The following is a 15,708-nucleotide window of genomic DNA, read 5'->3' as shown; positions in this document are numbered from 1 at the left end:
CAAACACCCCATAACCATACAACATGCCCTGAATACACAAATGATCAGCCTACATTCCCCAAATATACAAAATAAACAGACTGGACACCCAAAGTAATATACACCACGACTTTTCCTGACTTTGCCCTTATGCATAGGCAGATAATCCTTCCAAACGCACCATTAGACACACACAAATCCCCAAATTCATGGGAGAAAAGAACACATGTAAACATATTCCCCAAACACCAAATTACAAACACCTAACCACCAACTCCTTGAGTATGCCTGCGTCACATCTCAACACCCTCCAAATACAGCACTCACTCTTACACACTCTCACAAAAACACAGGCATGACCTCCCTTCAAAGGCAAATATGCACAGACAAAACCAACCCGCACATTGACTACATATCAGATTCCCACCAACCAAGTAAATACGTACAGACCCCATCTATGCTTGCAAATCAATCATGATTTGACATCAGACAACAAATACATGTTTATGACCACATTCAGCAAAGCTGCTCCCATCCCTGACAAAATAATGCAGTTTGAACATAAGTGTTGATTGATGTTTTTATGATAAGAAGGAAGACACTAGTGAAACTATGAGTGTGTTCCTTCGATCTTCACTCATTTTCCAATCACCTGAGCTACACCTTTGGAACCAGATGAGGGTTTTCAACTCGCAAGAACGTCCCTCTAGCTTTTGTACTCTTCACAACGCGCAGACTAGAACGGCAGCTGTTTAATAGCTCGCACACACGATTTACCCCCCACTGTAGGCCCCGCAGTCACTGAACCCTTCATGCAGCCGGCTCCCCAGTGGTGCCAATAACCCTGGGGTAAACACCTCAAGGGAATCGAGCGCTATGGGGGCGTGAATCCACATTGTGGCGAGTCTCCTGACACGGACAAGGGCACAAATAACCCACAGGGTGAACAACAGCGCAGAGCGGTGACACCTGAAGGGTGAAAAGTCCCCGTACCCCTTACCTCAGGATTTCTATAATTGATTCTAGAGGCCGCCATGAAAGGCACCGGCCCCGCCGGACTGCCTTTGGGGCCCCACCGTCCGCGCTTGCGCATGCGTTCCTGTGTTCCGGAGCAGACTGCCCGAACAGATGCCTGGAGCCATTAGAGGACGGCGTTCCACGTCCCCGAGAGCCCCGCTTTGTAATACTTCCCAAAGAAACTTCAATCATCAGATCCTGTTTTTTGTCAGTTGCAAGATTAGAGCATTTCTCACTCAACAGGATGCCTCTGAAGACCCCTCACATCTAACAGCACTTAGCGCCTCCAAGTGCAGAGACTTGAAAACTCCACAAGACACAAACATGGTATCTCTTCGTTTCTTTAATGTTTCGTGATTGAGTGGAAGATGAACTGTCTTCTGAGGCTTGTGATGCATGTCCAGAGATGTTTTTTCTCAGTAGTCAATGCCTACCCCCAACCTCTGTGCAGGAATAGTCAGAGATCATGATCCAAAGGACTTTTAGATACTCCCTTCTGTGACTGGTCTTCCCAAATTACATTTGGGCTAATTTGATTATCTCTGTCTCTGGGGTGTAGGATTTTGAAGTATTACAAAAGTGATTGCAGAATTGGAACTGGCTAATTTTTGCACAGTGCAATTTTTGTATCAGTGGCCTTGAGAAGACTCCTTCAAATGCTGTATCAGAATTATGAGTGAGAATCTTGTAAATAATTGGTTCAATGACTGAACAAGGGGAGGAAGCAACAAGGAAGCCTGCCTTTCTCGAGTGCCTGGGTACAATATTTTGCCTTGCCATCCCTCTAGTATGAAGTTATTGGTTGAAAATCATTTAATTTTTCCTTCATTATAAAAGCTCCAGTACTGAGCGATATTCACAAATTGTTTATTTTTTTCAGTCCCCAACAGGAGTTTCTTTAGATATAAAGTTCACCATGACGTTGCTTGAAATATTCTCACCTTATCTTCTCATCTTCTTCTGAGTCAGTTTTCCTGACAAGGGGCAAGGAACTTCTTAAGAACCAACAGGAGTCTTTTTCACACTGTGGAACAGTCCTTCTAAAACTGTTTCCCTCCCCAACACCCCACAATCAGTAGGAGTTCTACTGCTGCTACAGCAGTCAGTGAATCTCGTCTCCCAAGAGCTTTGGTTGCCATCCTCTGAGGTTTTCGCCCTTCATCTCCCTTGACAAGTTTCCTAACAGTCCTCTCTTCTCACAACACAAAACATGAATACTCTTTCATATCATTTTGATAGTGGTAAACTGACTGACATGGATTCTCAATACGAAAATAATAATCAAACAAATTTTTTAAAAGGAATGCTACCATGGTTACCATGCAGATGGGACCATATGCAATGATGAGCCTAGATTCTAAAGAGCAAGCATATGTAACGCAGACAGGAAATTAACAAACTTGTAAGCAGGGCTTGCAGGCTAGGATTTAGATGGAAGTGGGTTTGTATGAATGGGGATTGGACACTGGTGGATAAACTCTTGGCATTGTGTCAAGGTGCACATCCATCTCATGGGTAGTGGATTTTTAACACCTAGAAAAACCAGGGCTCTAGGATGTTTAGTCCCTTTAACATAAGGAAAGAGAAGAAGATTTTCTGCCTTCTTGTTCCTTACTTCTGTCCTTACCCCTACTACGCCAAGACGTTCAATGCTATATGATGGCTCCTCGAAATCCATTTCATCCAAAGAGCCTGCAGATTTTATGTATGTTTACAATTGTGTTTTGTGTTGGAGCCAAGATGCACACTTGAGTCTCTTCACTCCAAGTTCTCTTTCTCATAAGGATGAGTAACTAATAATAGCTTAGTATGTTCTAATTTTTTGGTAGTGTTGCCAGATAAAATACAGATTTCAAGTTAAATGTAAATTTCAGATAAACAGGGAAAGAATTTGCAGTAAAACTATGTCCAAAATACTGCATGGGACACAGTGGTACTAAAAACGAATTCATTGTTTATGTGAAATTCAAAAACCAAATTCAGTTAGGCATTTGTTACTTTTCTTTGCCAGATTGAGCCACCCTATTCTTTCAGGTGCTTTGAAATTTAAGAGACTGTAGAAATTCTTGTTCTAGGAATCTAGTGCAGAAACAGAGGAGCCAAAATACCCATACGAAGACAATCATTGGAAATATCCTCAGATATATTGGAACATATATGAATTTTCAACTAGAAAAAAAATGAAGGCATTTTTAAAAATGAAAATAGATTGCATTCGTTTTTAGTTGCGTGACGTATCTCTGGGAAGATTTTAATGAAAAGGATAACACTGGTTTCCTCCAGGAAAGAGGATTGGGTTGACAGGGGAAAGAGGTGGGAGGAGGATCCGCCACTGCATATTCCATTTTGCACAATTTAAATTTGAACCATGAGAAGGTGTTGCTCGCTTAAAATATTATACTAAAATAATTTAAAAGGTAAAAAACTAAATCTTTAACAACCATGGAATACTATGAGAAAGACATTTAGTGAATTCTGGTCTTGGACATGGGGACTGCATGACAGTTTTTTGATGGACGGGGGCTTTCCAGCACAAAGGGTCATTAGTAAGGCTGGTCCTGCTGGATGTTGGTTGGAGCACAAGGACCACTTCCTTAGGAGTGATGTACATACAGCAGTCAAAGACACTGGATCTGCTGAGACAATCCTAATTTCAAATACTCAGTTCCATGTGCATAAATACCCAAGTATTTATCAGACTAACACTTGGGTATTTTGTTCAGAAAGTCTAGTCTCTGTTGAAGTAAGTCAAGAGCCAGGTAGGAAGCAGAGTGTGTTGAGGGACACAAAACTAGGTTGATGGAAAAAGAAGTAAAAGTAAGGGACCGTCATGTCCAAACTCTGTGCCGAGAATCAAAGAAACAGTTTATAAACTGCCTAAAGAGGCACACGCCAATTGTGTTGTCACTGTGGGAGATGGAAGGAACTCCCAGTTCTTGCCTACCTGCCAGAGCCCTCATGGAATGTCTCCCCACCACACCCTACCCAGAACCCCCTGGCCTCTGCCCCTCCCCCACTGCAGAATGTTTCAGCCCACATTCTACTGTTTAGATTCAAACTTGTCCCTCCTTTACTTGGATCCTGACCATCTGAGGAAGCAGGTCACTCTCTGGGTCCTGGTCTTGATTTTTCTCATTGATGCTACCAGACAGCAGTAGTCCGTGCCCAAGCCTGCAGGGTGGCTTCGGAAGGAGGTAAGCCTATAGGTTGGGGGTGTGTTTTCAGAGACCCTGCCATCTCTCACATCCTTCGGGTTCACATGTGACACTTCACTGTGGGCACATAGTTGGACTGAAGTAGAGGGAGAAGAGAGCACTGGACACACAAGGACATTTCACCTGGGGAGACTGGGGAGCCCGAAGAAACCTGAGACTGCACTGGGGAGGAGGGGTCATGGAGGTAGATCAAGAGGAATTGCCCTGGCTATGGAGAAAGGATGGCAGCAGACAGGTTGATTCTTTCTAGAGAGGAGACAAGCCACTCTGAAATGTGTGTGTAAGGATGTGTGTGATGTCCTGGTGGTGACACAGGGAGGGTCATGAGGAAAGCCTAGACCTGTACTATGTTCCTGAGGTACCTGAAGCTTGCCTCACCATATCTTCCAAAGGGATTTGAACAGGAGCCTACTATATCTCAGGGGACACTGGGGAGAGATGGTCTTGGTGAGAAAACTATTCAATGGGGCTGTGTGTGGCCACACCTGCAGTGAAGTGTCCTCTCTGAGAGCAAGGCAGGAGGTTACTCTAACTGCCGCAGCCCACACCTCATCCACTCCGCCCAGCCCAGAGCTCACTTCTCAGTTCAGGTAACTGTTGCCTTGGATTCAACAGGGGATGGGCAACCGTGTAAGTTCAGCCAAGAGAGGGGTCAGGTTCCTGTGTTGCTCTGAATTGTCCTTCCTTTTGTGGAATCGCAGCACTTCAGACCTACTTCATCTTGTCCAGTATCTCATGGTGGACCCTCAGGCTGCCTTGAGAGGAAGAGTTTGTTCATATTTCATGTCACTCCTTCATGGACAGGGAACAGATGTGGAGTGGGGTTGTTTCGGGTGGAATGTCTATGAAGGCTGCTTCCTCATTTAAAGGGGGAAGGAGTGTAGCCCAGGGTCAGGAACACAATCTGTGTTATTACTAAACGTCCTATGACACCTGTTCTGGTTAATTAGGTGCACCGTGGTGTGTACCTCGTTCTCCTGAACAGACATGCGTTCCAGAGAACTTGATCGCCATGGCAACTGGCTTATGCCTGCTTCTCAGACTGTCTTTCCATTATTGGGAATTGGAAGGGGAAGGACCACAGGCAGTCTGTACTCTCATGACCAATGTAACATGGCAATTCCTTGGCCCTTGTTTAATGCTCTGCAGCCATCACTGGCTGTGAAATGACAGAATGTAAGGGACACGTGCCTACTTCTCACACCCCCCCCCCACCTCCTAGGAACAGAACTCCTGAGCGATGACAGTGACTCTGGGCACTGGGAAGGGGGTGGCAGGACCTGGCCCAAGTTACGTACCTGCTGTGGGTTGTTCTGAGATGCAGGTGCATTCTGGGCCAGTGTTATGAGTTTGTATCAGGATTCCATTAGAGGGATATTTTCCAGCATTTTGTCTTGTTTTGTGAGGCTAGGAAAGAAAGAGGGGATTTATACTGAGCGTGAGGAAAAGGAGGACTGAGTAGGAGGTGGGGCCCTAATATTTTACACAGTGCCTTTGGGTGCCTAGAACTTACCTTGCAGAAGGTCCCTACCTGCTAGTACACCAGCTGAGGGGCATTTCCCACAGAGCGGATGTCCACATAGTTCCAGGTCTTGGGAGACAGCCTGTGAGGCTTAGCTGCCAGGGGCGCCTTAGGGAGGCTCTCCAAGTGAGTGCTTGCTGAGGCAATTTCTTCTCGGCAGGCAGGGGTCAGGGGCCTTGGTGGATGGGCGCGGGGTCACTGGTGCAATAATTCTCAACTGGAGGTCAGGGCATGAAAAGCACTTGAAGACATTTGCACGCTGCAGTTTCCCTCGTCCAAGTGTCTCTCACCTGTGGAGATTTACACTCTGATGCCGCAGAAAGCCTCTGTCACACTTGCCCATTCTCCTCCTCCATTCACTCCTTTCCTTTGCCTCAACAGCATCTCCAGTGTTGGGAACAGATGTTCACCATGAACCCCGGTGACTCCTTGCCTACTTTCACGGCAGTGCCCTTTCCTCCACTCATTCTTGGCCCCCAGCACCGGCCACCCTGGGGGCAGCACCTGCCACCTCCCATCACCCCAGCATTCCCTCCTGGCAGCAGCCAGCTGCTGCCAGCTTTCCCCACGACGCCTTTGGTGGCTAATGGTGGCTGTGGACCTAGTGCCCCTGGGGCCTGCAACCTCACTATCCAAGTCAGGTCACAAGGGAGGCCAGTGGAGGCCCCCCAGATTCAGACCTTTATCATAACTCAGGGCCCCCTCACCTGGAGCACTCCAGGGGCCCTCAGCGGGAGTGCTGCATGTCCTGCACCCGTATTCATAACAAACCCTGCGATGGAGACCATTGTGACTGCTCCAGCTGTTGGAGTTACTCAGGCTGGCAAGGGAGGCTGGACCCCAGGCTTTCCTCCTCAAGCTCCACCACCAGCTGCCCAGCTGGTCCCCATCATTCGCCCAGTGAACTCTGGGCCTTGGCCACATGGCACTTCCAGGGAGGGCAGCCTGGCCACCAACCAGCCCTACGCCTCGCAGGGTGACTGCTCTAACCCCCAGAGCGTGTACAGTAACTTCCGACGTTGGCAGCGCCTCAAGCCACTGGCGCGGAGACACCTTCCCCAGAGTCCTGATGCAGAAGCTCTGTCCTGCTTTCTCATGTGAGTGAACGCTCAGGGGGTCGTGAGCTTATCGGAGCTTTTAGATAAAGAGGACCTGGGGATGGACTCACAGGTTAGGTTTCTAGGGATACTGGAAGCAAGGTCTGAGGGCGATGTCCATGCTATGAGAAGGCACATTGTCGGTCATATGGGTGAGCCTGCCAGGCCATGACATCATGACTGAAATGTGCCTTATCTCAACTGACCCCACCACCCTGAGAGTCTAGCCAACTTGCTCTTCCATGAGTCTCATGGTAATATGGACTGAAGACTTGCAGTCAGAGAGGGTCGTGCTGTAAGGTGAGGAGTCAAGGAGTGGATGCCACACTCTCCTGTGGTACCTTCTCCTTTCATACAGGACTTGAGTGTACGTGGCCAGGGGAGGTCACTTCGGAGGAGGGGGAGGAGTGCGGGGCCCAGGCGAGCGCTTAATGCACGCCTCGACTTCATTGTTGTGGAGAATTCCACTAGGAACAGGGTGATGGTAGAGCTCTCCTAAGGGCGTGGGCTCTCTCCCACTAGAGCTGTGAGTCTGGCAGGCATTTCCATCCTAAACCTCTGGTCCCTCGTAAAAAGGGGACAGTCACACTTCACTCTGAGGACCGGGCAGAAGACTCCTTGGGCTAATCTATGAAGTGTTAGCAGATGGCCTGCCACATGCCACGCCTCATTAATGATAGTGATTTTCCTTATGAAAAGGCAGCCTTGAAGAGGAAAAGAGCTCCCCAAGGCACAGTGTCCCAGCTGTAGCCTGGGAGTGGATGGTCATCCCTGAGTGTGAGGCGGTGACAGCAGTAGCCGGGAAGGCTTGTCTTTGCCCTCCCAGACACCTGCCTCTCACCCTCCTGTTGCTCAGTCATGCTGCGTTGAGTGATGTGTGGTCCACATTGGCGGGTGGGGTCAGGCAGGTGGGGGCTGGGCTGGGCACGGAGACTGACGCCAAAGTCTTACAGCCCAGTGCTTCGATCCCTGGCCCGCCTGAAGCCCACCATGACGCTGGAGTGGGGACTGTGCAGGGCCGTGCAGGAATGGCAGCGTGTTAGCAACTTTGATCGGATGATCTACTATGAGATAGCAGAAAAGTGAGTCAGTGTCCTGGGCCCAGGGGCTGCATGGAGGGTGAGGCGAGTGGGTGAGGGCAGGGTCTGGCCGTGGGGATGCTCATCAGAGAGGACAAAGAAGGGCTGTCACCCAGAACAGGGGCCCCACAGCCCAGAAGACCTACTGTCCTCCAGAAACTCCTCCCTCACCTTCAGAGCTTCGGTCTTCTGTCCTTCCTCCACCAGGAGCTCCGCCCTCCCCTGATTTTGACCTACCCTTGCCTTGACATGAAGGTCTCAGGATGGGGCAGGGTGACGCTGTGAGTCCAGTTGGGGTCCAACTCCGGTCATGTGGGCTGAGCCAGGGAAAGAGCTCCACCCGCCAGCCTGCTGCTTCCTTAGTGGTGGGTGGCTGGCGGCCACTGACATAGATTTGGGACCCCCTCTCCTCATGAAAAGTGGCCCGAGTGGGTACACTGGCATCCCTGAAGAGACTGGGGAAGCCACCTGTCGTCAGCCCAAGGATCTCTGGCCCTTCCGTTGTTTGCTCCGTGGTAATCCCCTTGGTTTAAGAAAGAAAAGCAAACCAGCGAGCGCCTCTTAGAGGAAAGGAAGGCCTCTCCTCTGAGCTCAGCACCCACATCGTCCAGCCTCTCCTGGGCCCTGTCTCCAGGTCTATGTTCCAGGACTCTCAGTCCCAGCCCAGGGTCCTGGATTCGGGCAAGGACCCCTGTGGGGAACACATGCCTGTTCCAGCCTCTGGCTGTCAGCCCTTCATGTGGTTCTGGATGGGGACGGGGGGCATGAGGAGGGTGCCCCCTGGGTCAGCCACATGTCCCGTTGACCTGGTTCAATTCAGCGACCTGGGTCTATGCTGTTGAATGGCCTGCAGTGCTGGTGAGGCAGGAAGGGTCCCAGATCTTGTATCAGTTCCAGGAGCAGCTCTCTGCTGTGCACAGCACCTCACAGGGCCTTGACAGCCCCAAGGCACATCCTCTCCCAATCCCTCATTCTTGGCTGCCTTTGTTGGGCTCCAGAACCCAGGCCTTTTTCTCAGGGTGGCCTGTGCCTCCGTCACCCCCCAGGTTCATGGAATTTGAGGCCAAGGATGAGATGCAGATTCAGATGTTGCAGTGGATGCAGTGTGCGCAGGACCTGCCTCCTCCAGCCCCACTGAAGCTGGATCCTCGGGGGCCCCCAGCCCCGAAAGTGGGCCTTCAGCCAGGCACCCAGGTTCCCACTGGTATTGAAGGCACAGGTAACAGGGGCCTAGGGTTGGCCACTGTCCCCATGTGGATCCTTTTCCTTCAAGACAGGGGCATTGGTCTTTCAGCCAAAACAGACACCGAGACGGGGGGTGGGGGCGTGGGGTCTCAGCTGCCCTCTGTCACTGCTGGGTATTGACTTGGTCAGTTTTGTAACTCCTCTCACACCTCCCTGTCAAAGGACCCCACACAAGGTCTGCCTAGGAAGTGGGCTTGATGGCGAGACCCCTAGAAAATTGGAGGTTCCCCACTTCCTTACTTGTGAGTCTCCTAGATGCCCCCCTTACCTCCCCTCTCCAACAGTGCATGAGGCTTCAGGTGGTCCTGACCCCCCTACACCCACATCAATGTCCCCCAAACAATGCCATCACCCCAATGTGCGCTCGATGGTCAGGAGGTGAACCGGGAGTCCCTCACCTTCCTTCCCTTCCTCCCGCTCTGCCTCAGCCTGTGCTCCCAGGATGTCCGGCCCCAGGGCCCAGCCCTCCCGCCCAAAGTCCCAGCAGCCCCCGGAGCCCAAGGCACCCAAGGAGATTCCCCCCGAGGCTGTGAGGGAGTATATGGACATCATGGATGCGCTGGTGGGGCCCGTCCACTCAGCCACAGGCGAGTCAGATGCAGAAGGTGGAGAGGACGGAAATGAGCTGAAGCAGGAAGAGGACGGCATCTACTCGGACCCGGGCCTCTTGAGCTACATTGACAAGCTGTGTTCCCAGGAGGACTTTGTCACCAAGGTAGGCTAGGCCTGGAGCCTGGGATCTACAAGATGCCAGGGCATGGAACACTCAGCACCCAAGATCTGGGTTCTGCTCAGGCCGCTGGGACTTAAGCTCCGCTCCTTGTTCCTGAGCCTGGTGTTAGGGGAGGTTTACGCAGATGTATGTGTGTACGTGTTTGTGTCTGTCAGTGTGTATGCCTTTGTGTGTCTGTGTATGTGCCTCTGTATATGTGCTCTTTTGTGTGTGACTGTGTATGTGCATGTGTGTGTGCATGCGTGTGTGTGTTTGTGTGTGTGCTGAGCATCCCCGCCTTGTGGAGGAGAGTGGGGTGGGTCTCTGCTTTTCACTTTCCCTTCGGGTCTTCTTGTCTCACAGGCCACTCCTGGCCAAGGATGCTCATAGCCTCTTCTTTCTGTCTGAGGTGGAGGCAGTCATTCACCCTCGATTCCTGGCAGAATTGCTTTCCCCAGACCCACAGCTGGATCTCTTGGCCCTAGCGGAGGAGCTGGAGCAGGAGGAAGGGCTCACGCCGGAAGAAGTGAGCCAGGGGAGGGAGAGGGACACTCAGGGAGCCAGGGGACCCCACGGGAGGGAGACTCCAGGTGATCCAGGGGACAGGGGAACCCAGATGACCCAGGGGAGCCAGAGGAGGGAGGGATCCCCGGTAGAACAGGGGAGACAAGGGACACCCAGGAAGACCAGGGCATTGAGGGACCCCAGTGAACAGGGGAGAGGTAGGGCCCCAGAACTGGAGGGCCACCTGGCGCTGTCCATCCCTCCCCTGCCTGGGAAGCTTGGCATGGGGAAGGGCCCGTTCTTGGGTGGGTGCAGTGCAGGGTGAAAGGAAGGAGAGGATGGGGAGCCGGGAGGGGAGGGAAGGGCACAAAGCTGGGAATAAGGTGCAGGAGGATGGCAGGAATGCCACAGTGTCTGTATTTGGATTCGAGTCCTGGGGTCCCCCGTCCCCTACTCCCCCCAGGGCCATTGTCCCACGGCCCAGGGCTCCTCCTCTCACATGTGTGTGTGGAGCCAACACTGTCCTCCTCCCGCCTACCAGCTGGTGCAGAAACGACTCCTGGCCTTGAAAGAGGACGAGGGTGTGCGGGCAGCCCCGAGTCACGGTGCACCCGGAACGCGCTCAAGTCCTTCTGAGCCCGACGCTGGCCAAGGTGCCCAGAGGCACGACCAAGACCCCCATCCAGGGGTCATTGATGAAGCCTGCCCACCAGAGATCGATTCTGAGGCTCCTCATAGGCTCATCCAAACAGACACTGGCCCGTGCAGGCCCAAAGGCTTTGTTCCCTCTCGAGGACGTCAGGAGGTCTCTCCATTCCGGGCCAGACCGCCCTCCCCTCCCCAAGGTCAAAGGCGCGCTGCCCCTCTACGGGGACCCAGGGACGCGTCTGTTCTCAGAGAGGCCTCTCCTGTTCGGGAGGCCCGAGGGCCCAGGGACGGGTCCGGTGAGGACAAGGTGAAGCTCCCTGGGATGATCTTCGTCGTGGGCACTCAGCACAGAATGCGGCCTTTCAGTCTGTCCCAGAGTCCTGCCCATGCCTCAGGCCTGGCCTCCCCTGGAGGTTGGGGGGCCCGGAGTGCTCCCCACGCCCCCTCCCCTCAGAGAAGAGGTCTCAGCCCAGCTCCACCAGCCGCTCCCAAGTCGAGGAGGCAGGCTCTGTGTGGACGCCCAGCCAGTGCTGAGAAGCTGCCCATCCTCGGGGCTGGCCTCGTGGTGTCTGGGAGGCCAGGCTTGGCTCTGGGGCCGGCTCGCCCCTCACGGCCGAGAAAGAGAAATCGTGACCCGTTTGTCACAGAGAGGAGAAGGAAGAAGAAGAAGAAGCACTGCAGGCAGTAGGGAACAGCTGGGCCGGCCCTCCAGGGTGGCCCCCAGGGGAGACTAGGGCCTCCTTGTCATCCCAGTGCTGACCCTGGATGATGTGGGGGGAAGGGAGGGAGGGCAGGACCACCAAGTGGGGAGAGGGTGCGGGATTGTGGGGGGTTAGGGAGGTGGGGGAGGTGGGTGTGGCCAGGTGTGTGTGTGAGCAGGACCTTTGGAGTGACGTATATCAATTGTGAATAAAGATCGTCTTGGTGGGAAATGCTCTCAGGCCACTGTCATCTTGTTCGTGTTGCGCTGCTCCACAGAGAGCGATCCAGAGAGGAAGGAAGGATGAGGGAGGTCACAGGAGCTCTGGATCTACAGGTGGCGAAACCTTTCCTCCACATAGACAAGGACTCCTCAGGCTGCCCCTGGGAACGCACAGCTCTCACTTTCCCCAGGGACCTCCTCATCATCCCCTTCTCTAAAGTCTGCTTGGCTAGGGGCCTTCTGGGGCCTCTGTACCATCTTCTGCATCCCAGAACCTTCTGGGGAGGCAGAGCTGCTTTTGTGCCTTTCAGCCCTCTGGACACTCACCAGTTTCTAGGATGGAGCCTGGAGACAGCCCTTGTCATTATGGAACTTCTCTCTGCTTCCCTGAAGTGGCCAGGCGATGGCGCTGGGATGATCCTCCGCTCATCCAGGGTTTCCTGTGTGGGTGGAGTGACCAGAGAGGAAAAATCTTGGCTATGGGGACAGGACTGTCTGCCTCGTCGTAGCGCGAGCATCCTCTAGTCCCACTGGGATTATTGCAATGTGCAGAGTGGTGGAGGCAGCTACCTCTTAATCCCAATGAGGATGCAACAAGGGGAATGGGTGCGGGGAAATTCATGGGGCACCCGTGAAAGGTGTGTATAAGGGTAATGACAGTTGGGCCCCTTTGTGGAACTTGTGGGATTTCTCTGCAGCAGCATCTCGTTCAACTGAAGGAGGAGGACCCATCTGGCTGTGGCTGTGGAGACTGGCCTCAGGGGCCTATGGGTGTGCAAAGACACCCCAGAACTACTGTCCCTTCCCTTTCCACCCATGGCTGGACATGTGTGTGTATTGGCATCAACACTGATTTGTATTCCCATATAAAACGGTTCCTCCTAACAAACTATGACCACGTTTCACAAGAACAGCTTGCTCACAGGAGCAGCAGGGGTTGGGGAGAGGTGTCTGTGGCCCCAGATCTGGGTGGGAGCTGGGATCCGTGCAGAGGAGTGTGGAGACCTCAGTCACCGTCCTGTGGGTGCCGGCAGAGACTTCGAATCATCAGAGCAGGGGAAATGACCCGCTCTTAAGGGTGAGACGAGCAAACAATTAGGGGCAGGGCACCGACCCCTGCTGTCTCCCCGAACTGCCCCCCCTTGCAGCCTGCTTAGCCCCCATCATGGCCTGTGCTGGCCCACCTCTGAAGCCCCTTCCTCCTAACGCACTCAGATACTCTGATCCTTTGTGAACCCGCCCTGGGCCTCACCCCCCTTCCCTGCTGGCCAAAGCCTGTTTTCCTGCTTCTGAGTTCTGATTCGTTCCCCAGGACCCAGGCGGGGGTTGGGATAGCAGAGACCCCCTAATTCGCCCTCCTCCTCCCTGAGATCTTGACAATCACCTTTGTATGTTTCTGTGATTTTAACTACTGTAGATACTTCATGTGAGTGGCTGTGACATGTCCTTTTATGAGTGGCTTATTTCACTTAGCATAATGTCTTAGAGGTTTATCCATGTTGTAGCATGAGACATGGTTTCCTTTTATTTCAAGGAAGGACATATTTCACTGTATTTATAGACCCCATTATCCATTCATCTGTTGATGGACATTTGGGTTTCTTCACATCTTGGGTATTTTGGAGAATGTTACGATGAATGTGGGTGTGCAAATATCTGTTTGAGATCCTGCTTTGAATTCTTTTGGATACAAACCCAGAAGTGGGACTGCTGGATCACATGGTAGTTATATTTTTAATTTTTTTAAAATTTATTATTTATTTATTTTTGGCTGTGTTGGGTCTTCGTTTCTGTGTGAGGGCTTTCTCTAGTTGAGGCGAGAGGGGGCCACTCTCTTCATCGCAGTGCGCGGGCCCTGTCACTGTGGCGGCCTCTCGTTCTGGAGCACAGGCTCCAGGCACGCAGGCTCAGTAGTTGTGGCTCACGGGCCTAGTTGCTCCGCAGCACGTGGGATCTTCCCAGACCATGGCTCGAACCCGTGTCCCCTGCATTGGCAGGCAGATTCTCAACCACTGCACCACCAGGGAAGCCCCTATTTTTAATTTTTTGAGGAAACCTCATATTGTTTTCTGTAAGGGTTGTCCCATTTTACACAGTCACCAACAATGAGAAAGATAGTCACCATCAAGAGCTTGGCAAATATCCATCTTATAAAACTGTTTATGCTTTTAGCACAGTGGTAGATAATCACAATTATGTATAATAATTATATTTTGGGTTATATATGGTGTCATGTAAATCATATTGCCTTTGGCTTCTTCTTTCAACATTCTTACTTTAAGAAAAATGGATATATTAGTTGTTCTTTAATTTTTTAATTATTTATAAGTTTGCATTGTATGCATACATTAATAATAATTTATCAGTTCCCTTGTTCGTGAACTTTTATAAATTATAATGTGACAGGGTAATCAGTTCCAGAGGAAAAGTTTTTCCTTTCAGAACTTTGAATATTTATTCCATCGAATATGGCTTCTGTTACTGTTTTTGCAAATTATGCCATCAGTACACCCTTTCATGGTGGGTGATCAGTTTCCCTGCTAATTGTTTTTTTTTAAGATTGTCTTTTGTCTTTTGTGTTCTCCAGTTTCTTGACGTGTGATTAGTTTCAGGTTAAAAAAGTTTATCCTCCATGTGATCTATTTTGCTTCATTAAGTGATACCACATTCTTCATCTCATCTAGAACATAATATTATCTTTTTCAAATGTTACTTCTACTCATTCTCTCCTGTCTCTACTTCTAGAACCCTGGATATATGTATATTAGACCATCTTATATATTCTCTATGTCTTCATCAGCTTGGACGGCTGTAACAAAATGCCATAGACCTGGTGGCTTGAAAAACAGACGGTAATTTCTTAACAGTTCTGAAGGTTGAAAGGCCAAGATCAAGGTGCCATATTCAGCTCCTGGTGAGAGCTCTCTTCCTACTTTTCAGATGGTTGTCTTACTGTGTCCTCACGTGGCAGAGAGAAAGACGGATCTCTCTTGTGTCTTTTCTTCTAAGGGCACTAAACCCAGTATGAAAGCTCCATTCCCATGACCTAATTACCTCCCAAAGGCCCTATCCCCAAATACATTGAAGGTTAGGGCTTCAACATAAGAATTGGTGGGGGGGATACACGTGCATAGCATTCTGCCCCTGGTACCCAAAATTCCTTTCCTTATTGTACGCAAAATACATTCATTCTATCCCAACAGCCTCAAAAGCCTTAACTCATCCCAACATCAACTGTAAAATTTAAAGTCCAAAGTCTGATCTAAACACCATCTAAATCACATATGGGTGAGACTGGAGGTACTATTCATCCTGAGGCAAAATTTCTCTGTAGTTGTAAATCTGTGACCCAAACAAGTTAAGTGTTTCCAAATACGATGATGGGACCTGCATATAATAGACATCCCTACTCCGAAAGGAAGAAATAGGAAAGAGGGAATTGATGACAGTTTCCAAGCAAGTCCAAAGCCTAGCAAGGCCAATCCCATTAGATCTTAAGGTAGGAGAATAATCCTCTTCAGTTTGAGGCTTTGCCCTCCAGGCCCACTGGGGTGGCAACATCATCCCCACAGCTCGGTGGGGCAGCCCCACTCCTTCAGCTTCGTGGCGTGCCACCCACACTGCAGCTCTCTGTAGGGCCTCCACCTACACCATGACTCTCTGTGAGGGCGACAATCTCACACTTTGAAACTGAGACCCCCTGGGCCTGTGGTGGGATTGACAGACCCGATGACCTCGGAATCACCTTTGGGGTCTTGCTCCCCTTTT

At 51.0% G+C, this 15,708-nt stretch overlaps 1 protein-coding gene across 1 annotated transcript; it reads left to right on the top strand.

The window, feature by feature from the left end:
• Positions 1-5,198: 5,198 nt before the first annotated feature.
• Positions 5,199-11,706, top strand: LOC132427698 (NUT family member 2G-like). The gene is made up of 7 exons (XM_060015360.1): positions 5,199-5,280; positions 6,140-6,830; positions 7,784-7,912; positions 8,956-9,113; positions 9,583-9,869; positions 10,276-10,392; positions 10,912-11,706. The coding sequence occupies exons 1-7, from the start codon at positions 5,199-5,201 to the stop codon at positions 11,704-11,706; spliced, it is 2,259 nt and encodes a 752-aa protein (XP_059871343.1).
• Positions 11,707-15,708: the final 4,002 nt, after the last annotated feature.

This window comes from Delphinus delphis, chromosome 6, assembly GCF_949987515.2.
Source record: "Delphinus delphis chromosome 6, mDelDel1.2, whole genome shotgun sequence".
Lineage (NCBI taxonomy): Eukaryota > Metazoa > Chordata > Mammalia > Artiodactyla > Delphinidae > Delphinus > Delphinus delphis.
This window is presented reverse-complemented; position numbering and strand designations above follow the sequence as displayed.

What these genes read in the sequence shown, in the direction of transcription:
- LOC132427698 (XM_060015360.1), top strand. Translation starts at nt 5,199, where the DNA reads ATGCGTTCCAGAGAACTTGATCGCCATGGCAACTGGCTTATGCCTGCT. An exon ending in TACTATGAGATAGCAGAAAA is followed by an intron (nt 7,913 to 8,955) that starts GTGAGTCAGTGT and finishes GTCACCCCCCAG; the next exon opens with GTTCATGGAATTTGAGGCCA. An exon ending in AGGCACCCAGGTTCCCACTG is followed by an intron (nt 9,114 to 9,582) that starts GTATTGAAGGCA and finishes GCTCTGCCTCAG; the next exon opens with CCTGTGCTCCCAGGATGTCC.